This window comes from Chiloscyllium plagiosum, chromosome 3, assembly GCF_004010195.1.
Source record: "Chiloscyllium plagiosum isolate BGI_BamShark_2017 chromosome 3, ASM401019v2, whole genome shotgun sequence".
NCBI classification, from domain to species: Eukaryota; Metazoa; Chordata; class Chondrichthyes; order Orectolobiformes; family Hemiscylliidae; genus Chiloscyllium; species Chiloscyllium plagiosum.
This window is the reverse complement of record NC_057712.1, coordinates 111,441,147-111,455,658: the sequence shown is the minus strand read 5'-3', so window position 1 is coordinate 111,455,658 and position 14,512 is coordinate 111,441,147. Positions and strand designations below refer to the sequence as shown.

At 38.7% G+C, this 14,512-nt stretch overlaps 1 protein-coding gene across 4 annotated transcripts in view; it reads right to left on the bottom strand.

Annotated features, from left to right (window-relative positions):
• The window catches only part of afg1lb (AFG1 like ATPase b), a 168,835-nt gene that overhangs the window by 44,397 nt on the left and 109,926 nt on the right, over positions 1-14,512 (bottom strand). For all 4 annotated transcript variants that reach the window (XM_043687086.1, XM_043687085.1, XM_043687087.1 and 1 more), the window contains one exon: positions 3,814-3,896. In XM_043687086.1, the coding sequence (XP_043543021.1) occupies positions 3,814-3,896 (83 nt within the window). The remainder of the gene's footprint in view (positions 1-3,813; positions 3,897-14,512) is intronic.

The window sequence follows — 14,512 nt, the reverse complement described above, 5'->3', positions numbered from 1 at the left end:
GGCAAAGTAATGGAAAGGGTACTGCGGGATAGGATTTATGAGTATCTGGAAAGACATTGCTTGATTAGGGACAGCCAGGCATGGATTTGTCAGGGGTAGGTCTTGCCTTACAAGTCTTATTGAATTCTTTGAGGAGGTGACCAAGCATGTGGATGAGGGTACAGCAGTGGATGTAGTGTACATGGATTTTAGTAAGGCATTTGATAAGGTTCCCCATGGTAGGCTTATGCGGAAAGTCAGGAAGCATGGGATAGTGGGAAGTTTGGCCAGTTGGATAGAAAACTGGCTAACCAGTCGGATAGAAAACTGGCTAACCAGTCGAAGTCAGAGAGTGGTGGTAGATGGTAAATATTCAGCCTGGAGCCCAGTTAAAAGTGGAGTTCCGCAGCGATCAATTCTGGGTCCTCTGCTGTTTGTAATTTTTATTAATGACTTGGAAGAGGGAGTTGAAGGGTGGGTCAGTAAATTTGCAGACGATACGAAGATTGGTGGAGTTGTGGATAGTGAGGAGGGCTGTTGTCGGCTGCAAAGGGATGCAGAGCTGGGCTGAGGAGTGGCAGATGGAGTTCAACCCTGTCAAGTGTGAGGTTGTCCATTTTGGAAGGACAAATAAGAATGCGGAATACAGAGTTAGCGGTAGGGTTCTTAGTAAGGTGGAGGAGCAGAGGGATCTTGGGGTCTATGTTCATAGATCTTTGAAAGGTGCCTCTCAGGTGGATACGGCTTCTAAGAAGGCCGATGGTGTATTAGCGTTCATTAGCAGACGGATTGAATTCAAGAGTTGTGAGGTGATGTTGCAGCTGTATAGGACCTTGGTAAGGCCACATTTGGAGTACTGTGTGCAGTTCTGGTCGCCTCATTTTAGGAAAGATGTGGAAGCTTTGGAGAGGGTGCAGAGGAGATTTACCAGGATGTTGCCTGGAATGGAGAATAGGTCATATGAGGATAGGTTGAGAGTGCTAGGCCTTTTCCCATTGGAACGGAGAAGGATGAGGGGTGACTTAATAGAGATTTATAAGATGATCGGGGAATAGATAGAGTAGACAGTCAGAGACTTTTTCCCCGGGTACAACAAAGTGTTACAAGGGGACATAAATTTAAGGTGAAGGGTGGAAGGTATAGGGGGAATGTCAGGGGTAGGTTCTTTACCCAGAGAGTGGTGGGGGCATGGAATCTGCTGCCTGTGGGAGTGGCAGTCAGAATCATTGGTGACCTTTAAGTGGCAATTGGATAGGTACATGGATAGGTGCTTAAGCTAGGACAAATGATCGGCACAACATCATGGGCTGAAGGGCCTGTTCTGTGCTGTATTGTTCTATGTTCTATAACAGGCCCTTCGGCCCTTGATGTTGCGCCGACCTGTGAACTATTCTAAGCTCATTCCCCTACACTATCCCATCATCCATGCGCTTATCCAAGGATTGTTTAAATTTCCCTAATGTGGCTGAGTTAACTACATTGGCAGGTAGGGGCATTCCACGCCCTTACTGCTCTCTGAGTAAAGAACCTGCTTCTGACATTTGTCTGAAATCCATCACCTCTCAATTTGTTGTTATGCCCCCTCGTACAAGCTGACGCCATCATCCTAGGAAAAAGACTTTCACTGTCTACCCTATCTAATCCTCTGATCATCTTGTATGGCTCTATCAAATCCCCCCTTAGCCTTCTTCTTTCCAATGAGAACAGACCCAAGTCTTTCAGCCTTTCCTCATAAGACCTTCACTCCAGACCAGGCAACATCCTTGTAAATCTCTTCTGCACCTTTTCCAATGCTTCCACATCCTTCCCGAAATATGGTGACCAGAACTGTACACAATATTCCAAGGGTGGCCGCACGAGAGTTTTGTATTGTTGCAACATGATATTGCGGCTTCGAAACGCAATCCCTCTACCAATGAAACCTAACACACTGTATGCTTTAACAGCACTATCAACCTAGGTGGCAATTTTCAGGCATCTATGTACATGGACGCCAAGATCCCTCTGTACATCCACACTACCAAGAATCTTTCCATTGACCCAAATCAGCCCTCCTGTTATTCTTCCCAAAGTGCATCACCTCACATTTAGCTGCATTGAACTCCATTTGCCACCTCTCAGCCCAATTCTGCAGTTTATCGAAGTCACCCTGCAACCTGTAACATTCTTCCACACTGTTCACTACTCCATCGACTTTCGCGTCATCCGCAAATTTAATACTCCATCCACCTATGCCTGCATCTAAGTCATTTATAAAAATAACAAACAGCAGTGGTCCCAAAACACATCCTTGTGACACACCACTAATAAACAGACTCCAGGCTGAATATTTTACATCAACCACTACTCGCTGCCTTCTTTCAGAAAGCCAGTTTCTAATCCAAACTGTTAAATCACCCTCAATTCCATGCCTCTGATTTTCTCCAACAGCCTACCATGTGGAACCTTATCAAAGGTTTTACTGAAGTCCATGTATACCACGTCAACTGCCCTACCCTCATCTACATGCTTGCTCACCTTCTCAAAAAACTCAATGTGGTTTGTGAGACACGACCTAACCCTGACGAAACCGTGTTGACTATCTGAAATCAAATTGTTGCTTATTAGATGATTATAAATCTCATATCTTATAATCCTTTCCAAAACCTTTCCTACAACAGAAGTAAGGCTCACTGGTCTATAATTGCCTGGGTCATCTCTACTGCCCTTCTTCAACAAGGGCACAACACTTGCAATCCACCAGTCCTCTGGTACTAAACCTTTAGACAATGGCAACTCAAATATCAAAGCCAAAGGCTCTGCTATCTCCTCCCTAGCTTCCCAGAGAATCCTTGGATAAATCCCATTTGGCCCAGGGGACTTGTCTACTTCCAGTCCTTCTAGAACTGATAACACCTCTTCGCAACTAACCTCGATCCTTTCTAGTCTAATGTCTCGTACCTCATTCTTCTCCTCTACAATATTCTCCTTTTCCTCTTCGGAGGGTCGGTGTGGACTTGCTGGGCCAAAGGGCCTGCTTCCATACTGTAGGGAATCTAATCTAATCTCATTTTTGATGATAGGAACACCAGCTAGTGGCCAAGCAATAACTTCACGAAAATAAGCTTGAGCGCAGTCTCAATAGATTGAAAGCAGTTTCAATCTTGCTGCCTTCTATTATTCTTTCAGTTGGTATAGGATATACATTGCAAATTAGGTTACAAATTAGCATGGCCAAACTGAATAAGAAAACAGGCTCGAATAGCAAGATGACCTTTTCCTGTTTCTACATTCAAATAGGTTTGGCAGTGGCCTCATGATGGAAAGCAAAATTATGAATAGAGCTCAGAGTCATTCCAATCGTGCACTCTTTGGGCATTTTGTAAATTTGGATCATACAATTCACTGAGGGTTCTGTAAAGATACAATGGTAGATGGAACATCCACTTATAGAAACTGCTTTCAATCTATTGAGACTGCGCTCAAGCTTATTTTCTTGAAGTTATTGCTTGGTCACTAATACTCAGCTTATGATACATGCACACAGCTTCAGCCTTGAACAGAAAAATGAAAAGGAAATAGAGTGCAACCATTAATTGCTTCCTGATTATCCACCAGCATTTTCATTGGGCTAAAGCTCTTGATACCCACAATGCTTCTCATTCTATTTCACCTCATATTTTGGGTACAATGATTGACATGTTTTCAGTTAGCTGCATAGAAATTATTTTCACTCTTGTCAGTTTTACTCATTGATCCCAATGACAGTCTTTACATCCTGGTGGATAAGCATAGTTCAGTCTATTTGCATTTCTCAATGCAATAGGGTGTCTTAGCATTTCTTCTTAAGCTTACAGATAATAAAGTTTCCCTGCTCCAGGAAGCTGTCTTTTCCTGTAGTCAACTTCAGAATCCAATTCAATGGCTTCACAATATTTCTGCAAAAAAACACAACAAAATTAAAATGAGAACTGAGCTGAACATTTGCCAGCCAAGGAAAAATAACTGAAAGCTTTAGATGCACTATTAATATTTTCTATTCATCAGAACATTATTAATTTTTTTTGGAATGCATTCTGAAGTATGAACATCATTGACCATTTAAAGTTCAGTCAGCATCTATTAACTCCTATTTACCTCATATTAATCCTAAATTAGTTTAAGTTGTAATGTTATCATTTATATCATCAAGCAGTGTTTTGTGCCAATGTGTCAAAACTGTGTGCATTCTGTGTGCATGCAGCCACAGAATAACATGGAAAAGGTACAAATGGCTCAGAAATTTCAATGGTCAGACAGATAGTTGTTTCTGCAGGATAGTTTGGAGTTGCGGGTCGGGACCATGCAGAAATCCCAATGCAGCTGACATTGGGAATTGCCTGGGAAATTCAAATTTCCTCAGGGCAATTAATCTACATCCAAAATCCTCTGAAAAAGTCCCTTGAATTCAGAAATTTTGAAGGGTTGTGACTCACTTAAACTGTTGAATTAACCAGGAAAGCCAAAGGATTACAAACCTACTACATCCCCTATGCCCCCCTCCAAACTGAGCAATAAAACTCCAAACCTGCCCTCCTGACCTGACAACCAGCAAACCCAACCCCAACTGACCTAACAGTCCCCATTCTGACCCTGTTGAACCTGACACCACATGCAAACTGACCGTGCCTTACCTTACTCCCGACTCCACTCTTCCACAAGACCTGCCAGATTCCCAAATCCAATAGACCCACTTATCTGGCAGCCCATCACCACCTATCCACCAATGACTTTCCTGCCTCATCCATCACTCACCTGCTAACCTAGCCTCTCACTTATCTAACAACTCACCCTACCTCTTATCTCATCTTATAAACATTTTGTCAGTTGCTATCAAAGCGATTGCAGAATATTTAAACTATGGAATATGGAACTTAATGGGGTGGGTGGGTGGGGATGGGATTTTTTTGTACTGATCCACTCTGCTTCTGGTAAGCATTCCAGCATTGATCACTCTGTTTCCTAAGAGAAGACATCTCAACAGGAATTTTGAGGGCAGGACTAATCAAAACATAAGAGTGTATTTTCTTGTCCAATCGGGGTCAGAAATAGGATTTACAACCCTGATCAGAAAATCTGGGCTATTGTTGAGTAAACCACAGGTCACCCATCTTTGTTGGTACAAGTACCAAAAAACATACTTACATTATTTGCACAATAAAAATAATGATTTGAACTGCATTAGTAAAAGCATTGCAGCCCAACTGAATATTGATAAGATCAATCTTATAGAAAGTGGATCCCATGGTGTATATTGACCGGTATATTGACACAAAAAGAGAATACATTAAAGCTATCCTGTGGGATGATGGCTACCCTGATCAGATAAATTCTCACTATGTATCATTCAAATGAACAAATGCCCACTGTTTTCAGACCCAATAAGTGTACAGTCTACCTCAAATTATTTTGGAAAGGCAAAGTATTTCAAAAATTGAATAACAGTTTAAGCACATTGCTTCACACTGCTGCAATGCAGTGGAGATGGAGTGTTTTTTTTTCTACTACTTCAATATAAAAACATGTTCTGCCTACCACACAATGAAGCAACGTCATGTTTGAATTTCAGTTCTGAAGCACATCAGGTATCTAAGTTATACATCCCAACAACTGGCAGATTGCATTAGACACGTTCCTCTGGCTGTCTGTGATGGACAAAGTCAAGACCCTGCTCAATTAACATATGCTTGCAAAACCCAAACAAAATGCCCATCATTTGAAGCGATTCAGTGATTGGGTAGCATTTATTGCTACACTAGCAGCCAATTTAAGATAACCAACCAATATGGCTCATTGACACTTATGAGAATTGACATAATAGATAAGTAGGGACCATTCTTTTCAAACAAAGGGAATATGTTCATGCCTGCACCTATATTTGAATTACCAAGAAACATGGGAACCTAAGATCCCCTGATTCTCTCTCTCTTATGGCAATACCTTGGCTATTCAGAGTTAACTTGCCAACCAATTAGTAACCCTCACCTCTTGTGGAATAAATTGTTGCAAAATTCGTCACTCAGTGTCATAAAGCACGGAAACAGATTCTTCGGTCCAACCAGTCCATGCAAACCATGTTCCCATACTAAACTAGTCCCACATGCCTGCATTTGGCCCATATCTCTCCAAACTTTTCCTATTCATTAACATATCCCAATGACTTTAAACTTTAACTATACCTGCATCCACCACCTTCTCTGGCAATTCATTCAACACACAAATTACTCTGTGTAAATAAGTTGCCTCTCCTGTCCTTTTTAAATCTTTCTCCTTTCACCTTAAAAAGCACCCTTGTCATTCACCATATCTACACCCCTTATGATTTTATAAACCTCTATAAGGTCACCCCTCAACCTTCTTCACTCCAGTGAAAAAATGTCCCAGCTTATTTTTATAACTCAAACAGCAATATCCTGGTAATTTTTTTTCTGAACCCTCTCCAATTAATAATGTCCTTCCTTTAACAGGGTGACCAGAACTGTGCACAGTACTCCAGAAGAAGCCTCACCAACATCCTGTACAATTTCAATATGACATCCCAAACTCCGATACTCAAAGGTCTGAGCTAAGCGCCTTCTGAACCACCATCTACCTGTTATACACATTTCAAAGAATTATGCACCTGAACCCCTAAGTCTATCTGTTCTACAACACTACCCAGAGCCCTATCATTATTTGTATAAGTCTTGTTTGTATTACCAAAATGCAGTTCCAATGATACAGCCAGTTCTAGTGCATGTTTGAAGTCCAATTGGTTATGTGATTAATGCTACGTACCAACCAGCCTTTACCCCAACTCAAAAATGACTGCTGTGAGTTTCTTCAAGACATGCTTTAATCTTGTCACCACCAAAGTAACTCCACAGAGGCTGGTATCCCATCACCAAGACACACTTTATTTATAGCGGCAAGTCCTTGACTCTGGTACAACCTAATCGAGTCAATTCCTAAAGCATCAGGATGTCTGACACTTCTGTTCTTAGTTGTCAGCCAGGTGTCCTTGATCAGACCTGATTAACAGCCACAATCAGGGAACTCATTTGTTATGAGGTCCTCCTGGCTGACCTTGGAACAATCACTAAAATCAATCACTTTTCCTTAAGCAGTCTTTTATCAAACTTCTAAGTTCAAAATCCAGAAGTCTGCCTGGGTCCTTAAGCAGAAACGGTTATTCGAGATAGATTTGATAAAAACTAAGAAAAGCAGAAGGATTGTTATGAGAATATTAAAATATAATACAGTTGTATTGTATTTATTTTCTGCTCCACAAAGGGCGAGTTGAGATAAACAAATACAAAAATAAGTTACATTGCTTCTATTCACTTTCATGAAGCAAACTTTTTTAAAAAGTGTTTAGCTGATAGCACATAAGTCAAATACTTTTTTGCCTCTTTTCAAAGTCTTGATAGATTACATTGAGGGTAGACAACAAAATGGCTTCTGTGACAATCCCTCGGCACATCTTCAATTCAGTCTGATATCTGGGCAAGTGGAGATTCTTTTTTCAGGGGTGTAGGAAGCGAGGATTTACTTACAAAAGCTGTCTCAAGTACAAGAGCCAAAAGTAGCTAGTAGAAACAGTACAGAATTACAAAAGCCATAACTCCCACTTTCCCCATGTGACTTTTGCTATTAACCACCAAAGAGGAAAAGATACAAAACTTAAACAATGAAAATGCTTTATCGCTGAATTTTTTTAAAAGTAAAACATATTTTGCCAAAGAAGGAAATAAATACCTTTACTCAAGTCCACATTAGATTATTAATGAAATAAGCTGCTGATTTTAATAATTAACTATTGATTTGATCAGATCTTTATTGTTGATGTTAAGTTGTCATCATCAAGTGTTAGCAATAATTTCAAAAGTACGGTTTGTGACTGAGTTTTGTCATTTCTTCATATGGGGTACTATCAATTGGAACTGTACTAAACAGTACTGAAGCACCCCTACCAATATTTTACATTGTCATTTAAAATAAAGTTATTATTATACCCTTATTAAACTGACCAAGGTTCAGCATACTTACAGAGAGCTACTGCTAGCAGTTAAGTGTTCAGCTCCATTCAAACACAAGGTTTGCCCATGCAGTATTTTCAAGAATGCCAATTCATGTTCAACACAAAGCTAACCACATAAGAGTTCATCGACCAAATACATCATCATACTGGGCCTTTACCAGCCAAGAGATGTAAGAAAATGGAATTCCCCAAAGCTACACTTTTACTCGTGTAAACTGAATCTATTTCCTCCAGGAACAGACATTCTTAATGATTTGTCAATCTGCTTCCAGGGGAGGAATTGGGGCAAAACGAAAGCAAGAGAATAATTTCCATAAAAGTATTTTTTCTTGGAAGTTTGATTGAAATCCATAAAAAAAATTTTGATTTTAAAAATATGTCTCATATCTGTAGTAAGGTACATCTTTACACCCATTTCTCAGTATTCCCAAGTGCTAAAGGAATCAAATGCCTCATGGCAGAATGTTATTTACAAAGTTTATTTTTAAAGTTTGCAAAGTGGATTTTCTAAGTTATTCATATGACAAGCAATTGTTAATAGGTGACAGAGATGTACAAAGAAAAAAATCAAGCTCTGTGGTACACCGGGATTAAGGCTAAATCATATTTTTAGATTTCTCAACTTGATCTGCTGTATGCAGTATTATTTTTTTTTAAAGATACTGTGGCTTGATTCCCGTCTTTCATTTACTCTCTATAATTGGAAATAATTGTTCTGAATTACTTTTATTCACGCTGTCAGGGTTCTTGACAGGCATTATAGTGATTTTCAATGATGCAATCTTTCATCTCTGATGTATCTTTGCAATCTATTGAGACTCTAGATCATGGAAGTTTCTGTGCTGCAAAAGGACAAAAGGTTAGGCATACGTGCAAAGGCAATAAAGAGAACAAAGCTGCAGTTTGCATGACATGAATGAGGAACTTTCTGGTGATGTTATGAACAAGATAAAGCAAGTTCTGAAAACTTCTGGCACATATAACAAAACCTTTGCACCTTGCTGACCACTTACAGCTGAAGGTAAAATTCTCATTATACACCTTCGTAATCAAGAAAACCTGATTATTTTTGTAGTTATTGGTCCAACTGTAGCTATCAACAGAAATCAGGCCCATCTTGGGCTTCAGCTAGCTATCTTTTAGACTGTCATAACTATTGTGAGATGCTCATGTTTCCGCGTACAGCTCCTTTCGGAGAATGTTAAAGTGCAAGACAGATACACATTATTTATTATTTTCTGCTACACAAAGGATGAGTTAAGATAAATAACTAACACAAAAATATATGTTGCATCACTTTTACTATTGACTTTTTCATAGCACTGTGGAAATTCTCCTAAATCAGCATGCTTATAGAATGCTACTGCCAGCAGTTAAGTGTTCAGCTCCATTCAAATACAAGGTTTGTCCATGCAATGTGTTCGAGAATGCCAGTTCACGCTTAACACAATGACAATCACACAGGAGTGCATCTACCAAATACATTATCATACTGGGCTTTTACCAGCCAAGAGACATAACATAATGGATCTCTTGAACCTTCGTGGGTACTCTTTGATCAAACTCCCGAAAGCAAATGTCCAGCACTTAAAGAGAATTCAGAGGATTCACATTGGACTCAAAATATCAACTCTAATTCTCTCTCCGCAGATGTTGTCAGACCAACTGAATATCTCCTGCACTTTGTTTTTTATTTCATATCTCCTGAATTCACAGTATTTTGCTTTTACTTTTTTTTAAATTATAGAGAAGGATCAGTTATTCTCATGCAAAACTGTTAAAAGTATACAGAAAGGAAATTTAGCACTTTCACAGGAAAATGTTGCCCAGATTATTTTTCAAAGTAGCTGGAAGGGGAAACATGTAAATGGGAAGAGTAATTTTCAAGCAATCTACATTAGCATTCTCCTTAATGAGGTTACCCAAACTATCAATTTAGAGCTCTTGTATCCCAAGTTTGGTTGTGTGGGGATTAAAGGTAACAAAATGTGGTGATTGGTAGCCCAAGGGTTAAACACCATAGCTGAAGATAGTCAGCAAAATACAGAAACGTGTCTGACCAGAAATGATTAATAATGATTCCAGAAATGATGCTGCAACAAGTTCTACCCTACTATACTATCAATCCTTGTCCTAATCAGCCTTTAAAATTTAGGTTGTTAAGGACTGATTCTTTGAATCATTCATAATTGCACCGTGAAGTGCTCAAAATGCATAAATGAAGATTGCCAAGTCAACTACTGGAACCCTGCATGAGACATGAATACATATAATCCCATTTAAGTGAGGCACTGCAAAGCTTTCTCAGTACCCCCGCACTGTCTTTGTTTTGGGATACAAAATCTCAAGCTACAAGTTACAGAAAGCCATATCTGGTAAGTCTGAGATGTATCCACTTTAAAAATACATTGTGCAGTTCAGTTTTTTTTAAAAAAGGGATATAATTTAGTATTCTATTAAGGTTCCTCAAAATAACTGTCAGAAGCTATTCACACCTTTGTGGGTCCTCTAAAACTGCCTAGTTTAATCATTCTTTCTTTTAGGCTTCTTACGTTTTCAAATATATATTGATTTTCTTTTTTAAAAAGCTACAAGAAAATCTGTTTCCAACCTGATTTCTGAAGAGGCATTCCATATCCTACAACTGAAGTATAATAAAAATCTGATAGATTTTCCTTATTAAAATGATTTCAGTGTTACATCTTCTTGTAAGTTGTTATTCAATTTGTTTTTGTTTACTACAGATCTCAATTCTGAACCTTTCTCATTGTATTTATTTCTATAGGATATTCAGTAGTAATGAAAGCAGAGGTTTGTCTGTGAACAAGTGTCAGCTTCAATTTATCAGTCACTTTCTTGTTTTATCACATGCATAACATGGAAAAACAAGCTTTTAGCTGTACTTCTTAAAAATGTAATTACTTTACACTTTGTAAAATGGAAATTTACTGGAAACATTTACCCCGCCCCCCCAGTCCTCATCATCTTTCCAAACTTGCTGAAATTATCAGTGGCTGTAAAACCCTAAACGGTCAGTCACTGTAAAACCCTCTCAATGACAACTGGCAAGATTTAACTGGAATGTTAGCTTTAGCATTCCTTTGATGGAAGGTTTCACTCCTGTAAAAAACGAAGGCAAAAACTTATTTATATCACATACTTCATTCTAAACATAGTAGTTCAACAGATCAGAAAATGGAAAGACAGCAGCAAACACATTATGGATTAGTGTGATTAATAGAATGGCAAAAATAAATAATGTAGGATCTTTTAGTAGGTTGGGAGAATGGATATACTGAATCATATTGTAAAGTTGAAAGAGAGAGAGGCTGAAGGATCAATCCATGACAGTGATGGCTTTAGGTATGATCATATATGCTGGGTGAAGCTTAAAAGAGATTTTAAGATGAAGAGAGGATCTTGAAATCGCTTTGCTGCAGTACGGGGAACCAGCCTAACTTGGTAAAGGTGTCATTGAGGGGGAGGGGAGGAAACATGGAGCAAAGCTCAAGATTAAATACATTTAGCAAAGCATGGAAAAATGGAAGACAGGTCAAAAATCTTCAAAGAAATCAAACCTGGAAGCAACAAAAACATACCACAGATGCAATCGATGTATTCACTTTGCCCTTGTTGAATATTATCAGCTCACACATTCACTCCTTGCCACACAAAAAAACCAAAATCCTTTTTGTACATGGCTAAGGCTTAATCTATGGTAGGCCATTTAACAACATCTATCACAGTCAAATCTGAGCCAATGTCTGAGAATCAAGATTGGAATACGAAAACACACTCAAGTGACTGGGAGGAAATATCCGCAAAGCGATATGATGATTCCATCAGGGTAGGTCTGAGTGAAACAACACAAACACCTTTTCATTGGTGGCAAATATCCATAACTGAACTTTTCCTACATTTTAAAACATGTTTCCAATTAACTCAAGTCTTTTTAAAACATAAATGCAGTGGTTTGCTTTGCAAGTATTTCCTATTTTCACACATTGAGGAATATTGGGTCAACAGCAGATCATTCGCTCCCTTAAGCCTGTTCCTCCAAACAATTAGATCATCTTAAATCCACATTTTTGTGAGGCAAAGGTGTCTTTAAATCTTTCAATTGACACCCAACCACAACTGCTTTTTGGGGAACAGAGTTCCAGATTTCAACTATCCTTTGTGTGAAGAAGTACTCCCAACATCATCGCTGAATGGCCTAGCCCTAACTTCAAGGTTATGCCCTTGACACCACACCAGAGAAAACAGCTTCCCATCAATCAGCTCATCATCTTAAACATCTCTAATAGATTATGTATACACATGGGAACAACAAACAAGTATGGCATTAGAGGAAATTAAACCCCATTTTGAAAGCACTTCCTTTGAACGTTAAATGTAGTGAAATTATAAACCAATACCACAATGGACAGATGAAATCAGCTTAATCCAGCATCCAACTTTTCACCTCATTCTGGCTTATTTGAATACCTTTTCCCCAGATACTTTTCGGCTTTAGTCTATAACATTTTTTTGGACATTAGATCCAAGCTGTACATAGGATTAGAGGATTCAATGGTAAAGCAAAACAGCTGACTGTTGTTGAGCAACACTGAAAAAACCTTTACAGTTTAATTATCTTGTTAATTTTGAAACAAATATGTCAATCCTTAAGCTTTTAAAATCTAACATATAGCTGTAAATTTGAAACACAATTCCTTCCAGAACTCCTGTAATAAACCTTTATTCCTCTGTAGTTGATAGGCAAAACATGAACAGAAACAGCAACAAATTAGTAAAACCAGGGGAAGAATTAGTCGTTCTCAGTTGCTATGTTTGCACAAGGAACCAATTCTAAACAGTGCTGGAACAACCCTCCGTAGTTATTTTCCCTTTATACACAGTGATCACTCAGGAAGAAGCCAAAATAGCAGCGTGATGTGCATTTCTTTTTTTGCAATAAAATCATCTCCACTGAGAATGTCCAACCCACCATCACAAAACAGGAACAAGTTTACATCTGTGAACAGTACTTGTACTTAAGTCATATTTGCATGCTACATTACTACATGCAACACCACAAGCTTGCAAAAAGTCAAGTTAAAACACTTTTTCCACCTACAAACTCTACCTTGCGCCTCAATCACAATTAAGATGCAAGTTCAATTTTTTGATCTGTTATTGTTCAGTCCAGAGGGAGAAACTAGAGATAACTCACTCCTTCAGCTGTGTTGAGGTCTACTCCTCATTACCAACAGCTGAAAACTTTTGATGCTTTTTGTTTGAAAAGAATCAACCAACCTCAAAGCACTTGGTCTAAAGCAAATAGGGGGCTATAGTCCTTTCACCATTTCTGTGTTACAGCTATTATGCAAAAAGTATAAAACACTGCCTTTATGCTGCCAAGCCACAACTACTCTTCTTACATCAAAGCATGTTCACCACAAGGGTTTTTTCTTCCAAATTTATTCATTCCCAAAACAGAAGACAACGATTCATACACCCTAATTACATCTAATTATCAATTCTTTTTTCTGTGACCAACTTCAGCCAGAGCTATTTATTACTTGCATTTCTCACACCCTCCCCCATGCCTTTTGCAAGACAGCTAACATAATGGCAAGTTCTTTGGAGGACAATTATTATTTCTTTTATGGCCTGTTATAAAGGTTCTACCTGCATTAAATAATTATTCTATTATTAGTTTCAACAGAAAATGCATGTTAAATATGGGGACCTCCCGGTTAATTTGACAGTTCCCCATAGTGTTGCTGCTTAGAGGCAGTGGAAACGACCTCTCCTGTGGGGCTTCTCCTTAGTCTTTCTTTTCATGATCTAAATGAGACGTTTATTGGATTAGGGTTCTTCTCTGCAGACCTCCGAGGTGGCCTGTAACAAAGAACTTAAAAATCCCAATGACTATACTAATTGCCCTGGGATTAAAAACAGAAAACTTGATTCGGCATTACATCAGTACACCAAAAACAGAGGAAATTTATTAGTTTCATTATGGGCCCTGATCCTTTCAACTAGAGTGGGAGTTAGTGGGTAAGGCTTGGTTAGAGTTAGGCCTTCATTAGAAACTTAAAGAATACACCATTGATATAGGCCTAATTGTATGATACCAAATAAGCCTAACATACGTTTGAAATGAAGAGGAAAGGCATATTTTTAAAAATTGATGCAAAACTTATGTGGCAAAGATTTAGAACTTGTCATGAACAACAAAGAATTAAATTGACATCAGTGGGCAGACTCTGCACTGCAAAGTCAATTGATAAGCAAATATGTCGGCAGCAGATTAACCCCAGTACTCAGCTCAGGTGACAGCCGCACAGAGGTCACAGTACTGACCTCACAGGTTGGTCTTTGGGTCATTGTAGTTTATAAAAGGCTGTTGTAGGGTCAAAGTCTTATAAGGCTGCAATCTGACAACTCAATTTAAGCTTCTAGGCAGATGACTCTAAGAGGATGGTTAATTGCTCATGCCATTCACTA